The sequence below is a fragment of the Diorhabda sublineata genome, chromosome 8 (genome assembly GCF_026230105.1).
Source record: "Diorhabda sublineata isolate icDioSubl1.1 chromosome 8, icDioSubl1.1, whole genome shotgun sequence".
Taxonomy (NCBI): Eukaryota; Metazoa; Arthropoda; class Insecta; order Coleoptera; family Chrysomelidae; genus Diorhabda; species Diorhabda sublineata.
Window position 1 is genome coordinate 23,308,878 of NC_079481.1, and position 27,594 is coordinate 23,336,471.

General features: G+C 30.5%; 1 protein-coding gene across 1 annotated transcript in view; it reads left to right on the top strand.

Moving 5' to 3' along the window:
- Positions 1–26,798, top strand: part of LOC130447243 (sperm-associated antigen 6-like) — a 68,798-nt gene extending 42,000 nt beyond the window's left edge. Inside the window, exons 7-8 of the mRNA XM_056783951.1 lie at positions 22,926–23,111; positions 26,593–26,798. Coding sequence (XP_056639929.1) covers positions 22,926–23,111; positions 26,593–26,733 — 327 coding nt within the window. The 3' untranslated portion in view covers positions 26,734–26,798. The remainder of the gene's footprint in view (positions 1–22,925; positions 23,112–26,592) is intronic.
- The last annotated feature ends 796 nt before the right edge of the window (positions 26,799–27,594 follow it).

A 27,594-nucleotide genomic window follows, 5' to 3' on the forward strand; every position in this document is an offset into this window, starting at 1 on the left:
CCTTTCATTGATATCATTTCAGTAAGACATTAGATTTACTGACAATAATATTTCGGTATAAAAATGCAGTTTATCTTCTATTCTAAAATCAGGATATAAAAAAACCATTCGCATTATATTTTGCTCATAAAATTAATATTTTTAGTAGCACATCTGTTTATTTAAAAAATTATACGTTGTAATTAATGTGTTTTACACCTACAAGTACTACTTATTTCTTCAAACATTTAATTTAAAATAATACAGAACTGAATATAAGAAATTTTTCTACACGATGGGTGCCACATACGCACAGGAGCAAACTAAAAAAGACATCAACAAATTATAGACAAGATATAGAAATTTTGTTTCCAATATTACTAATAATGGCAATATCGAGATTCATTACCGTCGAAAAAATTCACTATAGTCTCAACAGTGAGGATTATGCTAGCTTAATTTGGGAAAATATGCTATTTGTAGTACGGTTTCCGAGGCTTTACAGCCTGAAATAACTTTAAAACTCTACGCCAGTTCGTCACCATTTAGAGGTGAAATGGGGTAGGGTTTCAAACAGTTTCCCATCAGAAAATCCTTTTTTAAATCGTTACATGCTGAGGGGTGCATTAAGGAGCTTTACCATATACGTCATTCACCAATAGATTGAAAATAAATGGATTTTTCAATAGTATTTTTTGCTAAGGTATTTTAGATACAAAAAGATCTTTTCTTCTAATAACTTTCTTCTAGTTATTTTTCATTTACGACTTTTACGAATAGTATAATATACTAAGAAAAACTTAAATCTATACTATGGAAATAATCAATGAGCTTAGGCTACGATAAGGTTTAATACCAAAAACCTACAAAAAAGCGTGAATCACGAATATATTTATGATAATTTGTCTTGATTTTAGTTTTGCTTTCTATGAAAATTAGTTTAAAATAATGTGTGAAAATTAATGTTTCGACCGACCTACTTCGGTCTTTATCAAAATATCACGAAAAACATATGAGATTGTCTAAGAACTAAAAAGGAAAATCAAAATTGAGTAATAAATAAATTTGAAGTCATAGGTGAAGTTAAAAAGAATTAGCACGAAATGCAATCGACACTCCAGTCCAGCAACTAATATATCAGCATATACTACTGTTCATCGGATTGTTACGAATGCTTCTCCGCCTTGGAGCCGGTCCTGTCTAGATGTAGTGGAATTTTAAAATTTGGGAAAGAGGCACCTTTGACGTTGTTTTTATAAACAGAGAAATCCATTTGATGTTCATTTTATATGACCTTTATAATAAAGTTTATAATAAATAGTCGTAGTGCACAGACCGAAATAGAAAGTAATCGAAGAATTTGAATAAATTATTTAAGTTAGTTAAGTCATAGTGATAAGTGAATTATATAAATCAGTTAGGTGTAATGTAAGATATTTAAATAAATTGAGAATGTGAGAGACAGTGTCTGTTGATTCACCCCACGAATAGAAATCGTATAATAAATAAAAAAAAAAACATTACAGAATGCTGGCATCTCATTAATTCAACCTTTATAAAGTAAATGCATGACTTAAACGAAGATGATCCTGATAGTTGGTTTCAATATTGTTGCAAATTTAGCTAGTTAGTAAATAACGTTAGTTTCAACTGGACGGGCACTGTGTATAATTTTACACGACAATAAGACAGTCTTTATCTTGCTAGCGCTAGACTAGATTCAAAATATTTAAATTTTATTTGTATATAAATAAATTAGTTCGTTTATGGTTGTCACGTATTTCCTAAAATTCCCATATTTATACAGTCATAAGATAACAAGACAGAAAAAAAAACCAGAAACAGCTCAAGGTTAAGATTTTATAAATAGAGCTTGTTCTGAATAGGTTATCGTAATTCCAAACGACAAATATATTTTCAAACAAGTTTATATACAGAGAAAAATTTAAAAAATTATGTTGTTTTACGGTTTAAACGGAATTTCTCAAAAAAATTTTTTTTAGAAATTTCTAAGGAATATAAATATCCTTATGTCATGTTGTGTGAATGTCGCAACATCTCACTATTTATTCACTATTAAATACTTCGGTCATTGTGTCCTGCGTCTAGTACCGCTTATCAAAATATTTTGATATACGATGTTGTTATACCGGGAATATGGCGACAGTAATTTTGCTTAAGAAAATCGTATTAATTCCAAAAAGTTACTTTTGAAGGAGTAGCATTTAAAAATTTGTTAACAAGGTTGTGTTAATATGGATCTCGATATTTTTGTTTCCAATTATGCCCTCAGCTTGGCGTTGTCTAATTTTGTTGGGAATCCTGATCGATAAAAGCTTTGTCATTTAAGTACGTCGAATGGAGAAACATCGTTAATATACTATTTCCCACCCTCACCAAAGTCAAAAGCACATAATTCTAAATATGCCCCAAATTGCAAAGAAGTTTAATAATCAATTGTTTAGAAGTGAACAAGTTACAATACACATAAAAAAAAACAAAATTTATGATCATATCTAGAAATCGCAGTATGTACGAAAATTCCAGCATAACATTTGACGCGAGGCCTATAAAGTAAGGAAATTTAAGAATTTTGGCATATGGCTTTCTGAAGACTAGACATCAGATAAAGAAATATACCGCATCGAACAGGCCTGACAGGCATTCCTGAAACTTCCAAGAGTGTTTACCTGTTCCGACTTTCATTTTCTACAATTGAGATTCATGAAATGCTACGTGTGGTCGGTATTTCTCTAAGATATGGAAGGTTGAATATTCAAGAAGAATGTATTTAATAAATAAGAGGCTTTTGATATGTAAATATATCTCACAATCTTTAAAGTACCCTGGGCAGCTAGACTAACAATTGAAGAGATACTAAGATGTGTTATCAAAGAACGAGAGTTCTTTGAAATTAATAATAGCAAGAAAACGGCTTCGTGCAGAATTCGAAATGTGAAATATCAATTCCTACAACTGTTAATTGATGGCAAGATCGAAGGTAGAAAAGAGATCGGAAAAAGAAAAGTGTCTTGGATGCGAAATATCAGACAATGCCACCGCAAGAAATGGACAAATAGCGGAAAATGTCACCACAAATATCCATTAATGGATTGCATTAGAAGTCACAATAGCACGACTTATGATTCATGATTAGAAGTTATGTCAAGCTTGGATTATGCAGCCAAAATGAAAAATTACGAGGATGTATTGATATCTAGTTAACCTAGAAGGGCCCGTTTCTGTGCCATTCCCCGAAAATATCGTTCCAGTTCATGACATATTTTATCAGACCGTCAAATTGAAGCACTGAATATTTCATCCGATCTCGTTCATCATATAGTTCAAGTCAACATGAGAAAAATTGCTGCAAAATGGATCCCCAAATATTTGAATGTTGACCAAAAGCGTGCAAGGCTAGAAGCATTGCCGAATTGTTACTATGGATGAGACTTGGGTATCTTTCTACGATCCAAAAACAAAGCAACAATCGATGGAATGGCGACACTCTGGTTCTCCAAGACCTAAAAAGGTTCGTGTCCAAAAATCGGCTGGAAAAGTTCTTGCTTAGTTTTTTGGGATTGCCATTGAGTAATCATAATTGATTGTTTGGATAAGGGTAGAACAATAACTGAAGATTACTATTCGACATTACTGACCACTCTACGGGAAAGAATTGAAGAGAAAAGACGCGGAAAGCTATCTAAAGGGGTTTTGTTTTCGCAGGAAAACGCCCCTGCACACACACACACACACGTGATTTAGGGTTTGAATTACTAGAACACCCCCCTTATTCAGCAGATTTGGCTCCGTCCGACTATCATCTCTTTCCTCAACTAGAAAAAAGTTTGAAAGGTCGTAAATTTTCTTCCAACGAGGAAGTAATAAAAGTTGTGGAGGTCTGGTTTGCACAGCAATGAGAAACATTTTTTTGAAAGGTCTAGAGAAGATGCAGGTTCGCTGTAATAAATGTATCCAATTAAAAGGAGAATATGTTGAGTAATAAAATATATTGACATTGAAATTTTGTTTGGTTCTATAGTAGGCTAAGAATTTTTCAATATATCCTCGTAACACATTGAATTACTAGTTCCAAGACACTGAAATGGTGTTTGTGGTTTATACACAGTGTCAGGAGCTTTCCACATTTGCATGAAAAAAAAAGACCCATACAGAGAATTTCTATTGGCTAATCAGTAATTAATAATTATCCTGAATTTACTGCATAAACCAAAAAATTACCACCAAGAAAGTATAGTTAATGTTAATTCGGTAAGAGTATGATAAGCCACCCCACGACAGTAATCTTGAAACTTTATACATAGACTATTGATGATACGAGAAATCGATTTATCATATCTATGCGGAAACATTTACTTCCGGGATACAGGAAGGCTAACAGAGTCGAACCATGGATAACTTTGTTTGATAGATCTCATCAAGTGAAAAAAGTATTCAAATGCATCATTTTTATCAAAAAAGTACGAAAGTCACACTCACGAGTGGGTCAATCACCAAGAAAGAATTCATTTCATTAATAGAAGAAATAAAAAAATTATTATCAAATGCAGAAGTTATAGATTTAAGTCCAATTAAAAAATTTTATCCATGGTTCGATACCTGTTAGATTTCTTGAGATAATGGCCACTTCCGGTATCTCCGGAACTAAATGTTTCCGCATAGATATGATAAATCGATTTCTCGTAATATCAATAGTCTATGTATAGAGTTTCATGATGATCGTTGTGGAGTGGATTATCATACTTGTGCCGTTAATTTTAATTTAGTTTTAATTTTGACCGTTGCTGAAACCCAGCTTCAGTAGTTTACTGTAAATAAGTATAAATTTAAAAAAAGAAATATTTTAACTTTTTTATAACTCACAAGACCCTTAACGTAAATTATTCAAGAATAAAGTCAATAATATCAAGGTTTAATATGTACTATATTACTTTAGAAAATATTTTTCTTTATGTTCGTTTTTTATTAAGTGAATATCGGTTATTATTAGCAAACTTCGACTGAAGAGATGACCTATAATGACGTTAATTCAGCTATAATAAACTCGGTCATGTTTATAATAATTTCACCAGTCAGCAAATTAAAAACGCAATAAATCATTTCCATTATTACTTTTATTTTCTCCTACGAAATCACTCCACTATTTTCGGTCACTTAGTCAATAGGCTATTTAACACATTTTTGGAAATTGTTTAAATAGAAACGTCAAAAATATTTGAAATGAAAAATATATTAAGTCCATGTTGATTTGCATGTTTTGTCACCAGATATAAGCAACATTTCATTCGGGACACAGATAAATTTTTTTCTCATTCTCATATTTTTTGTGTGATATGCAAAAAATATACATTATTTGCTTTAAAAAAAGGAAAATATCTTTGGTCTTGGCTCTTATTTGAAAGGATGACCTTGTTTGTGGTTTCAATTCTTTACCCAGCTTTTGTGGTGCTTAAGCATATTTTTTATTTAATATAAATCACTCCTTATCATTATTATAATTTTTGCAGAATAGAAAGTTTCCAATAAAAGTTCAGTGATTGAACTTTGTTATTTTTTGTTCCATTTGCACTTGCAAAAGTTTTAAAATATGGGGTGAATTATATAAACTTGAATTTATGTATATTTATCACTTAATTCTATGGTAATATTCCAACCTAATATCCAGTATAGTGTTATTATAGAAATAAATGTCGATTCTTATTATTGATGATTTATTATTTTTTATGTTGAATAAATTTATTAGTTCCCTATCGCTGAGATATTAATTAATGATTTATATCTTTAGGCTTGTTTATTTACATTTTATGATTTATTGTATTTGAGGTTTTTTAGGGTGGTCATACTAAAATCTAGTGAAAATTTAATACTTACTTGTTTACACTTTCCAATATTGCATATAGACTGTTTCTATCTATCATTCATTTTCAAATAAACTATAGTTATATCATTATACCTCAGCCAAAGTTTTTGGTAAAATATTCTTCTATTCTTATAATGAATAAAATAACCTTTTTTTCATACTGTACTGTAAAGTCGACTTCACAGTACTAATTTGAGTTTGGAAAATGGCACTTTATGGTATCCTGTTACCCTGTTACTTTACAGTATTCTTCTTGCACTTTACAGTACTCTTTAATTCTTCTAATCCCAATATTTCCAAAAATTCAATGTCTGCCTTTGTTTAAAATGTTACCTTAGCGACCTCTGATTTTTATGTTTGTAAATCTTTTTGATTTTAGGTCTCTTTTGTTTCAAAATTAGTGACACAAAAGTGAAACAAAAGATTTAGAAACATATATATATATATATATATATATATATATATATATATATATATATATATGTACAGTGCTTTTCAGATAAAAGTATCCACCTCTAATAACTTTTGTAATACTGGTATTTAGAAAAAATCCAAAAACACGTCAATTTATGTTCGGAGGGGCAAGCATTATGGCTTATTTAAACTTACTGGAAAAGCCACCCCCTCACTCCTAGCAGCATCCCCTTTATTTTTTTAAACGACTTTTCATATTTTTTATGTAAAATTTGGATACTCCTCTTTGAGCTGATTTCAAAAATGTATAATACTTGTAGGTTAAAGTGGTTAGTTTATGAGATAAACAATTTTTCTTTTGAGAGCACAAATTTTACTTATTATTTACTTTCACCTTATTTGCCTGTACTAAAATGGGTTGTACAACAGTTCAAGCTCTTTAATCTTTTTAACTGTGCTATTTATTCTACTTCAAAAAATCCAAACAACAAAAAACTCTACTTTTTATTAAAGTTTGACATTGTCAACTAGAATTTGTAGTCACTATTGATAGTGTAATTTGATACATTATTTATTTTGTTTCTCTGAAATGGTTTACTCTTTGCAAGAAAGAATTGAAATTGTCGGTTTATACTACCAAAATAATAATTGTGCAAGAGCTGCTGCTAGAATATTTAACGAATTACATGACGGAAGACATGCAACTCATAAGTATGTAATTCAACTGATGGAGAAATTTACCACAACAGGGTCTGTTTGCAATAAAGTGCATAAGCGAGAGGGACTCGTAAATAACGAAGCAATCCAAGTGGCAATTTTAGGGCAAGTCAGCTTAGAGGCTCAACAAGCCCAATCGTTGTCAACAATAAGTAGAGCGATCGGTGTTTCATCTTCTACAGTTTTCCGAGTTCTACATAAATTCAAGTACCACCCATACAAAGTTAAGTTGGTGCACGAGTTGAATGAAGATGATTTTGATCGTCGTCTAGAGTTTTGCGAATCAATGACGCAAATTATCAATAACAATCCACAATTGTTAAACAATATTTGCTTTTCTGATGAATGCTCATGGTCATTAAATGGCTTAGTAAGTAGGCATAATTGTAGATATTGGGCTGAAAGTGATCCACATATTATGCGTGAATTCCATACACAACATCCCCAAAAGTTAAACGTTTGGTGTGGTATCCTAGGTGACCACATTGTCGGACCTTTCTTCATCAACGGAAATTTAAATGGTGAATCATATCTTGAGTTACTCAGGGAAGGGGTTGACCCACGTATTACAACAATAATAGAAAATGATGATAACCTTTCCGAACATTTACTGGTATTTCAACAAGACGGAACTCCCCCACACTATGCTATGCCTGTCCGACAATTTTTAAACGAAACATTCCCCGCTCGTTGGATAGGTAGAAGGGGGCAGATGATGGAGTGGCCACCTAGGTCACCGGATTTAACACCCCTAGACTTCTTTTTATGGGGGTATTATCCTACAAGTATTATACATTTTTGAAATCAGCTCAAAGAGGAGTATCCAAATTTTACATAAAAAATATGAAAAGTAATTTAAAAAAATAAAGGGGATGCTGCTAGGGGGGAGGGGGTGGCTTTTCCAGTAAGTTTAAATAAGCCATAATGCTTGCCCCTTCCAACATAAATTGACGTGTTTTTGGATTTTTTCTAAATACCAGTATTACAAAAGTTATTAAAGGTGGATACTTTTATCTGAAAAGCACTGTATATATATATATACATATAAAATTTTGCTTTTTATTTCAAACCAAAAACAGTATAATAAAAAACATATTATGATATACTTGGTTAGATATTCTTAACTCGGCTTCTTTGTCGCCTCGTCCATAAAACTCTATCTTGTACCGTACTAAATCCCTTCCCGGACTTCCCGAACTATAAAATAATGTAGAATTTCATTGATTTAATATTGAAGTCGAATTTGGAAACAAGAAGTTGATTTTCTTAAGCGTCTGGTCTCAGCAACAGACAAGTTACCGATTTAATTGGGTTGTTTTTCTCAGTTTAAGGTTATAATTATTAACGCGTTACAATGCTAGGTTACTTTCCATATAATCTCACAACTTTTCAAGGTAAGGTCAGTGTGCAGTGAGCAGAGATAGTTTTTGGGTCTCAATTTAAGTACAAATAATCCAACTTTCCCGACAGTAGTAATTAAATTACCAGATATTATACTTTTAGGCCAGTTGTAAAGTTAAAAATGTTGTGTAAAGCTATTAATTTTTATGAAACTTGGGTATTATGTTTTGCGGTCACTTAATAGGATTATTTCATAATTTTCCTATTAAAACTTAGCATGGGGATTCTCGGGTGAGGTTAATACGAGGTAAATTGCTGAAATTATCAGAAAAAAAATAGAAAAAATCGGAATGATTCCATACATTCTTTTTAAAAATGTTCCAATTATTACTTTTTCCAATTCCTCAACAAGTTATGGTATTATCTCTAATATATAAATAAATACTCAAACCAGTAGTTTACAACTATGGGATTGGACTATTAAAAGTGGTTATACTTCCCTGCAAATAGTCCAAAACCGAATATGGTATGTACACAACAAAGATCTACAGCAGGAACTCCATATCATCATCGTCATATAGCTCCTATAGAATTAAAGATCCCCTGTCGGTGTTTCAGCATCTGTGGTAAAACGATGAAGTCAAGCATCGTGTTATGCGTTCCGTCCAATTTTGTTAATGAGGGTTCTCCATTTTTTCCAGTTTTTGGCTATTTCTGTTGCCTCTTCCCACATTAAGTTTATATGTCGCAGTTCTTTCTGTAGCTCTTCTCCATGTTCGTATAGATCTGCCTCTTTTCCTTCTGCCTGTTGAATTACACTTAAACGCTCCTCTGGTTATATTTGTTGCTGCTTTCTGTAGTGTATGACCTAAGGTATTCAACCTTTTTTTCTATTTGGGCAAAAATTTTGCAGATAACTCATAAGCACCTGTTGATGAACGTTTTAATTTTCTGGAACATCGTTCAATTATATGTCCAAGTTTCGGCCCCATATAACAGAACACGTTTAACATTGTTCTGAAATAGTCTTAGTTTTGTTGTTCTTGAGATACTTGTTGAAGACGTTTTCTTCTTATAAATTTTCAATACCTCCTTGTATACTTATTATGCTGCCTAAATAGCAAAAAGGTTCGACTTGCTTTATTTCTATTCCTCCTAAGTATATGGCGCTTTCATTATCGGTTTTGCTGTGTCGTAATATAATGTTTGAACTTCTCGATAATCAAGATACAGTCCGGAGGCTCAAATAAAAGTTAAAAGTGTAAAATCCCAGTTCAAAAGATAGTAATCACAGGAGTAAAGTCTATTTCTTAAGTGAACCATTGGGAATACTCAGGACAGTAAAGTATTTAGTAGATTAGGTTAAATGTAAAATATCGGTTAATCGTGAGATCAGTTCCATTGTTCTTCTCACAAAAAAGTTTTGTAATTTATTACCGCCTACCATTACCACTTATATATTGGAAACTAGAGATAACAAAAAATATCTCATTGTAAAGAATGAAGTGGCATTTATTATATTCTATATATTAAAATTAACGGAGGATCAAATTATAGTGAAAAACCCGAAATATTATCCGAGCTTCTGGTACCCATATCATAGTCTGAAATATGCATGATCACCCAAATCTAATTTTCGATGACTCCGTAATAGGAATCAACCTAATAAAAAATAATACCCGCTTCCATATCAATAATCAAGACTGACACTTTATGTTGACATTCACATTAACCTAATTGGGTTTTAACATCAAAACAATTCTGTTAAAAATAACATTTATAGATTACACAATCCATTTTTGAAATTCACTATTAATATAATTAATATTATTAACGCTAATCGTATTAAATTTTTAATGGATGGATGTTATGATTGAAATAAAGCTTAACTAATTTTAGTAAAATAAATAATTCTTTCTCTTAAACAACCTTCTTTAATAAATTTTAATAATATTATAGATTTCTGTAATAGTAATAATTATTTTGATTCTTGAAATTGCTTTTATTTTATAGATTTAAATAAATAGGAAAATGATAATTTTGAACAAAAAAGACAAATTCTAATAAACAATAGTGTTTAAGTTGAGTTTTTAAAACTCCAGCTAACAGGAACAACGCTTCAAACAAAATTACTTGATTGGATAAGTTATACCCTACCGAACAAAACAATACAATCGATATTGATATTTATATTTTGAAGAACATATATTGGTAATAGTCCAGGTAAAATAGAATTAAACCCGAAATTAAATTGTGGGCTTCTGATTTTCTAGAGTGTTTCGGTTACTGAATAAGCCTAGCAACTCTTAACAATATCACGGACACGGGTTTTCGAAAATTTTGGAAATTGTAACTCAAAAAATTATTGAAACACGAATAACTCGAAAACGAAGAAGAATTCGAAAAAACTGCTGTAACAAAAACTGTAGAGTACAAAATTCTCTCAAAAAAAGTATTCCAGGTATTTGTTCCTAACCTAAAATTTTATCCTTATGGGCTTATACACTCAAAAATATTTGGAATCGCGAATAACTCGAAAACTACGTGGAATTCGAAAAAGTACTGGAACAAAAAATGTACAGCACAAAATTCTCTACAGATTGATACTCAAGAATTTTTTCCTACCCTCAAAATTTTTACCTTAAAATGGGTTCATGTACTCAAAAACATTTTGAATTGCGGATAACTCGAAAACTATGAGTATTTCGACACAAACTGCCGAGACAAAAAATATGGAGCACAAAATTTTCTTCAAAAAACAATAGTTCTCAGTAAATCTCCCTCAAAGCCGAAAGCCGGAGCATCCGCTCACGAATTTCCACCGGTGCGAATTCAAGTCAATTACGTTCCAGGCGCACATGGAAACTGTTCTAACTCTTGGAAAACTACTTCGTTTTCAAAAAATCAAAATGCCCCATGATGGTTAAGATTTCTATTTTCTACTTGGCCACATAAGATCTTAAAGTTTCAATGGATATATTTCATCAATCTCCATATAAACAAGCAAATTCAACGAGAGATTTGGCGTTCGTGTTATCATCAATATTTTCATGTATATATCACACATGAACTACTTGGTTCCAAATGAACAAACTTTTTAAAAAAGCGATCATGAAGACAATCTTCATTCTTAGTTGATTATTATTTCAATATTCACAGACTTCTTAATAGTTTCTCTTCCACAAAAATGTGGGTACTCATTTTGAAGCTTAGAATCTCAGCTTCAAGATTATACAAAAACATTCTCGAGGTGTTGTATCCTTATTATTACAATGTTAAAAATATGTCCTTAAATATCCAAGTCGTCGTCTCTTTCCCACGAGTAATCTTGCCAAATGTAGAGATGATCACCGACAACCACGCGCTTGCGCAGATGTCATGTTTAGAAGTAAACAGATTCCAAGTCCAGATTGCATTACTGTAGTGTCAGAACCGTATTTTTTACAAAAATAAACAGGATTTTTGACTGAAACCAGTGCCGAAATTGAATTGTGGAGGAAAGAATCTGAAATTTTGTGGCCTTGCACAGTTTTCCTGAGAACCATCCAGTTGAGGGAAAGTGCATACTAATTTGTGAATTCTTAGAAAAATTCAATTGTTGCTCGAATACCTAGTAATTCATTTGAATGTAGGTCAATTTGTTGAGTCCAGGCAAACATTTATTTATTTTATTACTGAAAGTGGTAGTATTAACAGGAAATAAATGTTTGTACTTTAGTTCAGTGTATTTAGTAAGAATTATTCGCGAACCAAAATATTTTTAAGCGCTCAAACCCTTTTATAATGGAAATTTTGAGGTTAGGAGACGTTTGTCCCGAGAGTTTGTGTAGAAATCCTCATAGTTTTCGAGTTATCCGCAATTCAAAATGCTTTTGAGTACATGAATCCATTTTACGGTGAAAATTTTGAGGTTAGAAAAAATACTTGGATACCAATCTGTAGAGAATTTTGGGCTGTACATTTTTTGTTTGTGTAAGATAATTAATGATAAAACAGAAAAAATAAAGCGAAAGCTTTAAGAGGTTATATTATAATTTGTAAGGTATTGAATTTTTTAGTGGAGTGCTTAGCTGATTTACATTAAAGTGAAGTCAAAATATATTCTGCGGCGATAGTAAAATATTTGGTGGTGCGTCACAAGAATGCTTTAAAAGTACTTATAATATACCATACTGAATCAAATAATGAGATAGATTCTCATCGTCCAGCGTCCAGCACGTGGAATGCACACTAAGTGAAACAGAACGAGGTTGGCAAGCTTCATGAGAATTAATCTGTTGACTTTGCATCTTTTCGTTATTTACACGTGTCCATTAGCTAACTACGCACGCTGGCTTCTGGAGTGCGTTTTATGTTGGTAAATTAGGAATTCATAGAGACAGTAGCTCATCTAGAAACTGTTCCTTCTTGAGATTCTTCAGCCACGTTCAAGTTTACTCTTGTATTATTTGACAAAGAATTTAATCTCTTAGATTTGATGTTACTGAACAAAGACTACATACGTTACAGACAAATTTGCGACATCATTATTTCATGAAACTGTGTGAAAACTTTTTCAGGCTCACTAAACTCTACAGATTATTAGATATACTAGTTGGTTGGTTATTAATTTGAAGTCCTTGCAACTTCGGAAGCCAGAAGATATAAATGCTGATTCCGAGTATCATAAAAATCAAGGATATTGATCTGTTCTTGATAACGGTATAAAATATGAAGCAACAACTGAACAAAGGTACAGGGAAGATGAATGTAATATTAATTTGTGGACACTGTATTCATACTAAGCGCCAATCATTCAAAAATCAGATAATAACAAGAAAAAAAATGAAAATGTATACATTGTTTAGCTTAGAAACAAATTAAAGCAGAATCCGTGTGGTTATTATGAAAAATTAGAAGGTTACTTCTAGTGGTTTACAATTATAAACTTGGACAAAGCATTGTATAACACATTTAATTTCATATGAATAGTCATATATTGAACCTGGAATAATAGCAATGTCATCTGATTTCCGCAGTTTAGTTATTACTGTTATTAGTCAGTTTGATTGAGTAATAATGATACTTTGATGAATAAATAACTACCTTGAACAACTGGAATTGAATAATGGCCTACTTCTGTACAGCATAAAATCCAAAGTCCATCTGAAGTCAGTAGCGACACGTCATAGATAATGTTTTCATACATTTATAAATCATTGAATTTACTGGAGATTTATTATGAGAAGATAATAGAAACGGGATTATTAATAATAATGATAATAAATATTTCAACTACTCTCTATAAGCTACAAAATTATGTAGAATTTATGACAGTTGGTAAATATGGCGTTACCCTTCACTTACGTTAACACAACCGACAGACATAGAATTATAGCGATATGTGAAAACTATGAATATTTAAAACAATGAAAACTGAGAATGTACATTACAATGATTAGGAGTACGTTGGTATGTATATGGATCTGATCTGACACCTGGACAATAAAAGAGCGAATGAACATGAAAGAAACAATTATAGAACATATTGAGAAAAAGGAGTTGATTTGGATGATGGGGGAGGGGATCTCACAAAACAGAAAGAGAAGAAAACCGCGGTAATCACGGAGGAATCGAATAAGAAAACTAATTATATGATAATGATAATGAACGATAAGATAGGCAGCGGAGTTCGAAGAATTCTGTATAAATAAAAAGGGGACACAAAAGTAATGTCGCTGTCTTAAATTGAAAACAGATACCGGTAATTATGCATAACCTTAACCTTAAGCTTAACCCACTCACCTTTGATCACCTTGAAATTTAATATGTTTTTGTATGTATTTAATTTTAATATGTTCAATATATATATATATATATATATATATATATATATATATATATATATATATATACAGTGCTTTTCAGATAAAAGTATCCACCTTTAATAACTTTTGTAATACTGGTATTTAGAAAAAATCCAAAAACACGTCAATTTATGTTGGAAGAGGCAAGCATTATGGCTTCATAATAAATAGCACAGTTAAAAAGATTAAAGAGTTTGAACTGTTGTACAACCCATTTTAGTACAGGCAAATAAGGTGAAAGTAAATAATAAATAAAATTTGTGCTCTTAAAAGAAAAATTGTTTATCTCATAAACTAACCACTTTAACCTACAAGTATTATACATTTTTGAAATCAGCTCAAAGAGGATTATCCGAATTTTACATAAAAAATATGAAAAGTAATTTAAAAAAATAAAGGGCATGCTGCTAGGGGTGAGGGGGTGGCTTTTCCAGTAAGTTTAAATAAGCCATAATGCTTGCCCCTTCCAACATAAATTGACGTGTTTTTGGATTTTTTCTAAATACCAGTATTACAAAAGTTATTAAAGGTCGATACTTTTATATGAAAAGCACTGTATATATATATATATATATATATATATATATATATATATATATAAATTTCTACAATTTCTTATTTCTTGGACCTTTTGATATATTAATGCATCTAAATGTTCTTGATTTTAGGTCTCTTCTGTTTTAAAATTAGTTTTTTTTATTGTTTTTAAAAGAAAGATAAATTTTGACGTTTCGACTTTCCTCCAAGTCTTTATCAAAATATGATATTGACACTGACAATTTGCTTATTTATATTGATCTATAGAAATACCTCAAAATTAATTTATAAAAGCTATAGAACTCACACTTACATCAACATATTTCAAATATGAAAATGAAATATACAAACAAATTGATGGTTGTGCTATGGAAGCTTCCATTTCAAATGTTATAGCACAATTATTGGTAATGGAAGATCTTGAGGAAACCGTTCAAAGCAAACTTGATATAAATATTCCATTCTTTTCCTGATATGTAGACGATTGCATTACTGCTGTACCAAAGAATCAAATTGAAAACATAAGTAAAAAATTCAATTCTTATCATGAAAAACTTCAATTCACAATCGGGGTCGAGTAAAATAATACAATCAATTTTCTTGATGTCACATTATATAAAATTAACAATAACATAAGAACCGAATGGTATACGAAACCAACTTGGTCCTCAAGATATTTAAACTTCAATTCGTGTCACCCTATGAGACACGAATATATGATCAGTGATAATAAGTTTGGCTGATAGATCTATCCAACTATCAGATCCTGAATTTAGATGCTTAGCTATTCAAAAAGCAAAAACTGCATTGAAATAAAATAATTATCCGAAAAAAATGATAACATATTCAAGAAAAGGATAAACAGATACTACAATCAATTCAAAAACAAAACAAAAACGAAACATCAAAATATAAAACATTTTTCCTTACCATGTGTACAAAGACTTTCCCAATAATTATCGAATTATTTCAATAAATATGACTATTTCCTTCGAAAAATTTAAGCCAACCAAAAAGCTGTAATATTTTATGTTTACCTAGCAACGATCAAATTTCAGTGATAATACTGCACTAGTGCAAATTATCGATAATTTGCACTAGTGCCAAATTTTCGTCTAGGATTAATAAACATCATTTGGTTTTAATTTTATATTTTAAGAAAAGGAACAATTATTGTTTATTTTAAATTAAATTTTTCTCAGGAAATAGTCTGCCAAAATGCCCTCTCGTGCATGTCAAATTGTCTCATAATTTCCTCTCGTGCGCATTCGCGCACTCGAGAAAATTAAATTATCGACAATTTGACATGCACTCAGGACATTAATATTGATAATAGTATACGTCATAGAGGACATAATATATTATCCAAATATTTCAGTAAATTAAAATTTAAAACATCTCAGTATTTAGAAAATAGAATAAGAGGTCATCAATAGGATAAATAAAATAGAACTGCATTAACGAACCATGAAATATCAAAAAAACATAAATTCAATTATAAAGATTCATAAATTCTTGAAACAGAATCTAATACACGAAAAAGAGAATTTTTAGAAATGATTCACATTCATAAGAACGAAAAAGCTATAAATGATAAAAAAGATCTAAATAATTTAAATAAAATTTATAGCTCTATTTTGTGAATTCTAATAAATTTAATATATTTGAGATGTGGAAACCTTGAAAAAATTAATTTTTCTTATTGGAACAAAGTTCTAAGTTGATTTTATCCTTATTTTGATATTCATGATGAAGGTAATCTATTAATCAATATAAATAATCAAATTGTCAGTATCAATATCATATTTTGGATAAAGATTTAAAGAAAAGTCGAAACGTCAAAATTTATCTTTCTTTTAAAAACTATATATATATATATATATATATATATATATATATATATATATATATATATATATATATATATATATATATATATATCTGTTGTTTGAGATTGAGATTTTAACTCGATTGAATAAACGTTTATTCATTCAACAGAGGTTTTGGTGCTTGAAAGCGAAGGAGAAAAAAGATTTTTTCGAGTTTGGTTTCGAGGTTTTCGACTTAGGAGGTACTACTGTATTATATTCAAAAAATTCGGTTCCCTCTTTTCAAAGAGTAAAAATAGAATGATAAACAAATAAAAACAATGTAATACTTAGAAAATCCTCACTGTTTTATATCATTTTAAATTTGGTTTTGACAATGTTATGAATTTTGTCATTCGGCGCTTCGGAGCCACGCCGTCGTGCCTCACACGTCTTTATAGGATTCTTATAGGATATAAATTAATGCATCAAGAAATATTAAATAAAAGATATTTGGTGTATGTTAAGGATTTCGAAACCAAATATGTTATATTAGTACTAAAATAGAACAATTTAGAGTTTCGACTGTTATTATTATCTAATGAAATTTTAGTTTTTCTTCCATTCCATTATGAATCATTAAATATCCATATTCAATATAATATCCACAATAATTTTTCATGTTTCCAAATGTTCTTGATAATTAGAAATTGAAGAAATTTATATAATTATTTCGGTAATTGTCCTAGTTTTCTAATTTAAAATTTAGTACCTCATAAACTTACATACATTATAGATGAATTAATGATTTCAAAATAAAATTGTTGTAATAGTAAGAAATAACCGGTCATAAAAAAGACATTAACTGGAAATCCGTTTTCATTTCACAGCACCGTTGTTTTCACCGTTGTTTTCTTATGATTTATAACAGGATTTCACTGTAAATATATCAACCCTTAACAATTTTGGTTTCCATTTCGTCATTTCAAAAAATAATAAAGAAGGCTATCTGTGGAATTATTTTTTCGCATATTAAAACAACCAGCTAATAAAAATTGACATTTAATAGTAATTATGCCCAAGTGTAAAAATTTTAATTATTTTCCAGTTCTTTAATGTATCCCAGACTCAATATCACTCCAATGCAACAACTTTTTGTGATTTTTCTAATGCTTTCGATTGTGTTAATCATAATATTTTAATCAACAAATTGCAGTGCTACGGTTTAAGGGGAACACCTCTCTCATGGTTTAAGTCATACCAACCAAAGTTAGCTGGTAAGGGATGATACAACGATGTCTTCTCGCAAGCCAATAGAATGTGGAGTGCCCCAAGGCTCAGTACTAGGTCTTATTTTGTTTCCTCTGTTTATAAACGACGTCGCCTATTAAGACATCAGTAGTAAAATTCTTCTGTATCTCAAGGTTTACAAAACTAAATCTTTACCATATAGAACGTAAATTGCAGCCTTTTTTTATTAAATAACACCATCATTGACGTCGTTGAATCTATAAAATTCTTGGGGCTTCTTGTAGACAATTCTTTAAAATGGGAGTTACATATTGCCGCCTTATCTAAAAACTTAAGTTCCTCCTGTTTTGTGCTAAGATCAGTTTCCAAAGAACTGTACATATCCACCTTCTTAACAGTTTATTATGCCCTTATTGAGTCACATCTCTGATATGCTCTTTCCTTCTGGGGTACGTATGGTGCGACTCAATTTGAGCGTATCTTCAAACTACAAAAGAGAGCTGTTACCAAAAGTGATGAAAGCCTGTAAGTGCGTTTGAAACTGTTATGTTAAAGTAGCGTCTATTTCAAATATATTATATGATTAATGTATAGTTGGAAAAATGTATTTCTTCTTCTTCTTCTTCTTCTATCACATGATATAATACACAAGGCATTTTTATTTACTGATTGTTTCGTTCACGCAGTCTTCTAATCTCCGAGCTCAAAAAAATGTATACGTTGTCCATCACATCTTGTCGATCATTCTGATTATCGATTTGATTGAGTATCGCCTTGGTCAATTGTGCGAAAGCGCTCATTTCGGTAACAGGTGGAACTGGAGGAATAGGAGACACACTGGGAAAATTTGGAAAATTCACGACTGGAGTTGAAGCTTCTATGGCCGAAGCTAATCTCTCTACAGCTTGTAATTGCACTTGAGCAGTTTTGCTTTGCCTCTTCGAGTTCTCCTTCGTCCACTCCTAATTCTTCACGGCTTGGTATATTCTGGAAATTACTGAGCGATGCTAAAGATTCATCTGGAAGTACACGTGGTGCAGATACTTCACGTATGTTGCTTGTCGTTGGTTGAGTACTCAAATCGACGTCTTGTAGAAATATAATATTCAATTCCGGGCATGCTGCATACTGGTTTAATTTTGCTATGGACGTATATTTTAATTATAACTTATAACTATTATCTATAATTTTGTTATTCATTATGGTTTTCTTCTGTATATTGAAATTTTATTTTATTTTTATCTTTATCTACTTATTTTTATGTTTGTTTTTTAGTTTTTACACAATTTTTTCTACAAATTGTAACAATTTTTTGACAATAAAGCATTTCTCTCTCTCTCTCTCTCTCTCATATAGCACGGCAGTAAAAATTGAAAAAGATATGAATTTTACAATTTTGTAAACATCTAATAATCTACGAAATGACCATATTGCATATAAACAATAGTAAAATGAGAATAATTTATTGAAGGCCACCTTACTTTTAAAAAGTAGCTCAAATGAATAAAATTCCAACTTTGTTGTCCAAATGTTCATTGATAAAATTTTTAAGATTTAACATTATTGCATTTTTGAAAAAAACACAAACTAAAAAAATATATTATTTTTTCAAAGATGACATAACGAAATGTATTTTGGACATATGAAATGGACCTTAAATGAATACAATTCTAATTAAACTGGTTCTGTCTTTTTCTACCTTGATCCATTGACATAACAAAAAATTTTTCTACTTTATCAAAAGTCAATAAAATTAGGTTTAAACCTTGTTTAAACACCAACACTCACAATTACACTGTCTAATGCGATTTTCGAATACCAAGCTATCGTCTTCAGAGACTGAAGGTAGACTGACTTCAGTATTTGAAAATCTACATACAGCATTTGAAACGGAGCTACTAAAACTTCTACCCTTTGAGGTACTCAGTTAAATAAAAATTAATAATCATTAGCATTAATATTATTACATTAGCATTAATATTCAAAGACTAAAAGAAGTTGAAACGTCAAATTTTTTAAAAACTATAGAAGAAACTTATTTTTAAATCAGATGAGACATAAAATCAAGAACATTTAGAAGCATAAATTAATATTTAATTTGACATCTACCCATCCTAGGGGACTGAACCTCGTTTGAAATGTCACCTACAAAATAAAAATGATCTGTTTTTTTTTCGATTTCTCATCTTGTTTACTGGAAAGAAAATAATAAGGGCGTGGTATATTCAAATTGACACCACGAACATAAAATATAATACAGAAGCAATAAATTTAACTAAAACACGGTGGAAAAGTAGTGAGAATTGGGTTACAAGAAATTTATGAAGCTTAAAATGATTTTAGATTTTTGGGGTAGCATTTTTCTTTTCGAAAAAGTTATATCCTGAACTTTTATTATTTAAATATTAGTTCATTTTACCCTATAATCTCGACATGTAAAGTGCCAGTTTCTTTTTTAAAAATTTCAAAGATATTTTTTAGTTTTAAGAAATGTATTTTCATAAACTTGGAAGAAATATTCAATATACTGAATTCTGATTCCTAATCAGTTCAAAGACTGGTCGGATGTCCACTTAATTGTCATTCGTAGTTCAGTAACAATTTCGTGTCGCGGAACACGTCGATACAGATTATCACTAATTACGAATTAGTGGGTTGCTTATACCCAATACTAAAAACCTTCACTGTAAACATGAATTGAGCTCAATTAACTTATTTATGTTCTATCTAAACATTAACACTAGCAGTGGTCGACAAGTATATTTTTCCTATGTTTATGAAATGGTTTGAAGTAAATAAAATCGAGAACTGGTGATTAATCAAGTACATATGCGTATTAAGTTATCTTAAATTGGTTATTGGACAAAGCTATTTTTCCAAATGTGCTGTCGACCTTGAGACTTCATTTGATATCTCTCACTTAACAGTAAAAACTCCAAAGGCGTAGTGAATTTTGTATTATTTTGATTTTACTTACAGTGTTTGGAGAGGCTTTAAGAACGTAATTTATAATACGGTTCTAACTGGCCAAACTAAGAAAAAGTAGGAAAAACTGAAACAATCTATGCCATCTAACAAAGCGAGTGTTTCAATAAAAAGTGTGGAACGGCCAAATTGACTAAATTCGATTATAAATAAATGAGAGCGTGTTTGAAAAACGCTTGGAAACGTAGATTTGTATTTTTAATTGCTAATTTAAAAATATTTACGGGGTGTGTCATGTGACCAATATCAACTTTCTTATTTTAAATGCAAGCGCCTTTATATTGTTTTTTTTTTGATTCTATAGAAAATTCTAAGCATAATTCATATACAATGTCTTATAATTATCATCAACTTTTTCGTAAATATTAAGTGTTTTCAGATTTATTACAAAATAAAACTCTTTTTGTATTTTTTTTTAATTCATATCAGTAATTTAATGTAATTATGTCTAAAATTTTTTAAAGAATCCAAAAAATGAAAAATATTCAGGACGTTGCATCAAAAATAAGTTGGTATTGACAACTAAAAATACAAATCGATCACTACACACTAGTTCCAGCCTGCGGTCAACCGGACCTATAATCATTGCGTCCGGGTTGACTATTTTCTTATTTTGGCAGCTCTGTACTGTGGTCTAGGGTTGATGGTGATGTAGCCATTGGTACTGCTACTGGTAATCGAGCTTTTTTTGTCGTGATCTAGGAGTTACAAAACAGTGAGTATAAAGATAAACATCACTATAAATTTCGGTAAAACTTTGGCATTGTTTTAATTTCTGGTAAACGCTGAAGGAGTAAGATTTTAAACATTAGACTCTCCTACTTTATATAGAATCAAACGAAGCAGGTAGTGAAATTAGATATAGAAAGCGGATATAAAATAGAAGAAAACTATTTGACGGAAATACGATCGGCATGTTACTCTCTCATAACTTGTACTACTTTTCATACATAAAGGGTGTTTCGAAAAAGGTGATCCCGTCTCTAGGATAGATAGAAAAAGGAAAAACATTTTGAGGTTTGCTCAGTAAAAAATTTCCGTAACCCCATCCGTATACAAGATAAAAGGCGTTGAAGAAAAAAATATACACATTTTTTACAATTTTGCCGCAACTACTGGCAACATTGTATTGAAATTTTATACGAATATGTTTTGGAAGCTGATACATCTAATGAATTTGTTTTTGTGTCTTAATACATTAGTCACTACTTCATACCAACGTCGGTTATTACTTTAAAATATTCAAATCAAAATATTCCAAAAACGGTACACAGTATCGAGTTGTATAAAAAATATCCTTTTTGTGACAAATTAAATGATGTTCAGGTTCTCTTGAAATTTTGTTTAATAAATCTAATATTGAAAAAGTTCTTTTGAATACTACTTAATATGAACCGTGTAACTAGCGCCCTCTATGAGTCAGATATAAAAACAAATTCTTTGGACGTATCTGCTTTCAAAACATTCGTATAAAATTTTGATACAATGTTGCCAGTAGTTGCAACAAAATCGTAAAAAATGTTTATATTTTTTTCTTCAACTTCTTTTATCTTGAATACGATGGGGTTATGAAAATTTTTTACTGAGCAAACCCCAAAATGTTTTTCCTTTTTCTATCTATCCTAGAGACGGGATCACCTTTTTTTGAAACACCCTGTACACAAAAAATGAAAAAATCTTATAATAATAAATAACCAAATGTTGTTGTAATTTTTTATTGATGAAAAAAATGCATTGAGAATTTTCACTCATAAATAAATATCTTTAGAATAATTATTTTTCAAGTTTTCAAGATACATTATTTATTACAATCGAAAATTCATTTCAAGCTCCTCTGATTAATACGACACTGGTATTGCAATATCACGCGTCCTAAAACAGTTTTCTTTTTTCACTCAAGCACTCTTAATTCCTTTTTGATTTATGCATAATTATCCAAAATACCATACTAGGATGGTCGAGATCTCAAAAAAATTATCCTTAAGAATCATGTTCTAATGTGTAAGACGTTATCAAATCTAGTTCGAACTCAAAACTATGCATCCTATGCAGCAAATGAAATTTGAATTCTTCGTTTTGGGTTGTCATTGGGAATGTGGGATAATATTACACACCTACATTTTGTATAATATAATCTATGATAAGCTAATAAATTTATGATTTAAGCTCTTACCGCAAGATCCCAAAGCTAGGCGATTGTTTGTGACAACAGGTGGGTTGAAAAAAGTACAATTGCTGGATGCGAAGCCTGGTACAACACTTTTTGAATACATCACTGTTATTAATTCTTGCTTCCCAGAAGAAATAGTTCGATACTATTCACCTGGATATCCGGAATCTCTCTTGGATAAGGTAAGAGAACATTTTTTTAGAAACTATTTAAATGCAGTACTATAATGTACTATGAATATTTAATTATGTTTATAAATAATATAATATATAATAAGACTCTGATAATCTCAAAAACATAATTTTTATTTTTCAATAAAAATCAAAATTCCAGTTATTTATTTATTTCATTTACAAAAATTGCAAATTAATTATACAACAAAAACATGAGTAATTGAGGACAATTATCATCAAAAACTTAAAGTAAATCTCATAAATTTCGTTTTATATTTGACCTTTGAGCGAAGGATGCTGTTGTTTTTTTTTTCACATACTACTTTCAAATTTTATGATGTAAATTTGATTCTCAAATTATGTTCGACTTCCAATGTGTTTCGTACTAGCTGATAACGGAGTTTCACACGATTTAATGGTGACAAAAGGCATTAAAAATCGTATCGTTTCTTAGCTTATGCTGGGGTATTCGTTGTGACAACGCAACCAGAAAATATTTAGTGGTACAGTTTCAAACTCTGATTTTAAGTATTTTTTCTTTTCAATATCGATCCACATATTATTTGAATAAATATCCGGAGAGTAGTCTTCAAAAACTATTTGTAAAACAAGGGAGGAAAGTGCTACATTTCCTCTCGAGGAGCAGTAATCACTTTACTCCCATGTTATAGTCATTTTTATATAATTTATTTATGAAACTAAAAAACAAAATTTATTAAAAAGCTAAAAGTAAGAAGTAGGTACAGTATAACTTACAGGCACGCTGTTTTCATTATTGCATCCCACATTATGTTTAATTTGTGGTAGAGTTATTATTTTTACTAATGTTTGACGTGCAATTTTGAGCAGTGGTTTGAATACCACTAGAAGTGAGAGCTAAAACCATCGCAGTTTTCGTGATATTTCCATTAATAACATTAATAATTTCCAAAATTACTTAGCTGGTATCCTCCGGAAGTACTCATACTTGGCTGATTACAATCAATTTCATCAACTTCCGTGACTCATAATTTGGTTCGAAATTTTTCGCTTTTTTGCGAGAGATGGCTGCGCAAATCCTTCATCGATATTCGTAGACTTCCTACCTCCGTGTTGCTTTAAAGCAAGAATATCTACTCCATAATTTGCAAGTAAACTTGCCGATGCTTTTCTCAAACTAAAGCCGATATAATTTATGACATTAGGCAGTTTTAAAAATTCTGTAATTTTCTTAGGAATTTTAGCAAAAATATTTTTTCGAACCATTTGGTTTATACATTTTCCTGTTCTATACAAGACAAATAAACGTAGCTGATTTGTTTTCTATAAATGTGAATATAATTAGAGCCATTCCATCCTCTCTAGAGAAAGTTCGACTTTAATCCATACAATGAGGCCAGGAAATGTACCTATACTGAATGTAAATTTTTCTGATCGCATTTTGAATAAATTTCAATGAATAAATGTAATGTTTTAAAATATTTGAAATGTCCTTTTGAAAGTCGTTGTTTTCAGGGTCATTTTTTCAATTAGATACCGATTTTTCCGTATACTTTGAAAATATTTGATTTGTTTATTAATAATTTATAAGAAAAGATATTTTTATTACTTACTATTATGAAGATGCTATTGATAATAGATAATAACAGCTACTATCCCCTTGTTTTGATGCACTCAAGTGCACGGCGCACAGGAGAAAGCACTAAATAACGAATCTAAATCAAACAAACACAGCATTTGAATTTAAAAGGTCCCGTAGAAAACGGTGGTTAAGGATTACTAACTGCAGTACTTGGAAAAGTTTCAAAAAATATTAAGTTATAGATTTTTGTGTTTCCATCATTTTTGCTACGACCCAATGCCTGGCCGTCACGCACTTTTTGGGGAACGCTGCTGTATAATAATATATCTATGCAATCAAATGTGCAAGATTCAATATTTCTTGATCAAAAGCATGTGCAGATGGAGTTCTGCTGATTGTTTCATACAAAATCTCGTACTTGCTACATTAACAATTTGATGCTATTTTTATTGCGTACAAGCTGCAATTCTAAGGAGAATTGACCATTTTACTTAGCTTTGTTATTTTCATTTCTAAACTTGCCTCAAAATATTAAATAAAATTTGACGTTAGGAATTTGTTTAATTTACTTATGAAATTTTTGTTAGTGGTTGTAGTGGTAAGAGAGGTAATGTCAAACGTCGTGCAATATTAATCTATGAAATATTTCGATTTTTGAAAAAAGTGCATGCAATTTGTTGCAAATTGTCTCGCAACATGTCAAGCTGCCTTCAGATATCGGGTTTAAATGTCAGATGTTGCATATGAGATTGCTTCTTTTTATATTTTTCGTCACACTCATTTTTATGATGCACAGTTTGTAGACTGCTTTTGATTTTATTTACATCATAACTCTTAAAAGGTTGGATACAAATCTCGAGGCTGTTTTAATAAAAAATGGATTTTAAAGCTAGACGAAGAAATCTAGATCCGCTTAGTGGGGCGATAGTGGTAGGTGGCAATTCTATAACGCCTCTTCGACCAATCCATCTGCTACTGTACAAAAACGAGAAATAGGGATGTAGTGGAGCTCCAGCTTGTTAAAAGGGAATAAGATCTATCTCCATTGAGAAGAAGCCTGCACTCACCAGTAAAGTGAATATTCTGCAATATATTATGGTTTTTAATAATATAAGCAGTCATTATTTTACAAAATTCAATCGTTCCGCTAAAATCGTCGTTAAAAAGCTGTTGAAGAATTTTGATTTTATACGGGTGAAATTTATTCAACAGTAGTGATTTCAACTATCTGCTCTACCGAGAGCTCCTGTCTTATATATGCTCTTGCAATAATTCTAGAACATTGTAGAAACTTTTAAGCCGTCTGGTAATAGAGAACTCCTCTTACAGTTAATTTATTCAAAAATATTTAGAACATAATTGGTGTACGGCTGTACGAACAGCTGACATAGAAGCTGGATCGAAGCGAATGAATTTGGGGGCTTTATTATTATTATTATTATTTATTAATTATTATTTATAAGATTGGAAAAATAATTTATTGAATACATTTATAAGTTACTTCTTCACACGTGGTTTTGCAAATATTACGGTGACCCAATCACTAATTGACTAACTTCCACGTCCATATTTTGCAAATTTTTTCACGCATAATAATTGTTTACAGACAAAGTTCAGCCCTTTGTTTTTAATTGCAAACAAAACTTGATGTAAATACGTTGTTAAAGATCAATGTTTCTGGACATAACACAATTTTACTGAAGAGGCTATATTAGCATACTGAGAAGACCTGCCACTGCTTGACTTAGCACATAAATGTTACAGTCATATTAGTTGAAATAAATGCAGCGTAATTATTTGTTGCTGAAAAATTTATCACAATTTATATAAACGATTTTTACTAGGACATTGGGATTTTAAAAGCTGTATCCAAACTATCTTCAATAGAAGTTTGATTGATATTAAATTAGGTAATATTTAATGTTTTAGGTCGAACAGTATTCACCTCAAATGATGACAGTTTTAAGAGAAAACAATCAAAATGAGAATGAAGCACAAACAGATATGCTTCATATGGTAGATCAAAATTCAACAGATGAAGAAGATGATATGAAAAATTTCCCTGAATAAAATTATGTGTTTTTTATATGGTCCGGCTTTGTACTTTCTGAAAATTAGATTACAAAATATATAAAGATGATGAGTTTATTTTCACTATTTACTGCTACGGAATTAACAGTACGAAAAATAATTGTTGAAATACAGATTAATAAATGTTGAGCGTTCTTTTCAAGAGTTATATACTAAAAAAGGTACCCATACAAATATAAAGAAAATAATCTTAAATGAATTTTTTTTATAACTATTGGGAAAGAATAATATGAAATTGAAACTTCTAAATAACAAAAATCAAATCGCATGATCATCAGTTACATTTAATAAGTTAATCAAAGATTTTATAAGGAAGAAACAGTTCCTAAATAAAATGATAGTGATATCATATTTGAGAAGTGGAATAGAGAGGACTATTCACATTACGAACAATCTCAATTCTATGATTAATCAATAAAATATTTCACAGGTTTACCACGTTGCCCACTAGCTAGATGTAGATATGTTACAGTAAAAATGATAAATCGATGATTACATAAAATTACCGTTGATTTCACATAATCACCATTGAATTATTTTGAAATTATTTTATATTCATCAAATTTACCGGTTAGTTCATAAAAAACCAAACTCGTAATATGGAATGTGATAAATATCATGACTTCTAACCTAACCATTGTTTCTTTTTCTTGGTATCCATAATATCAAGTAATTTGGAATTAAAACGTTCAACCATACGTTCAACCATACCAGTTATTATTCAATGTTTATTTTTTACGAAAGGGTAGCGAAAAAACGTCTACATGCAACGAAGTTAGAACTATATGCTTCTGAAATCACTTTTATCACATTCCCCATTACGAGTTAGGGATTTTATGA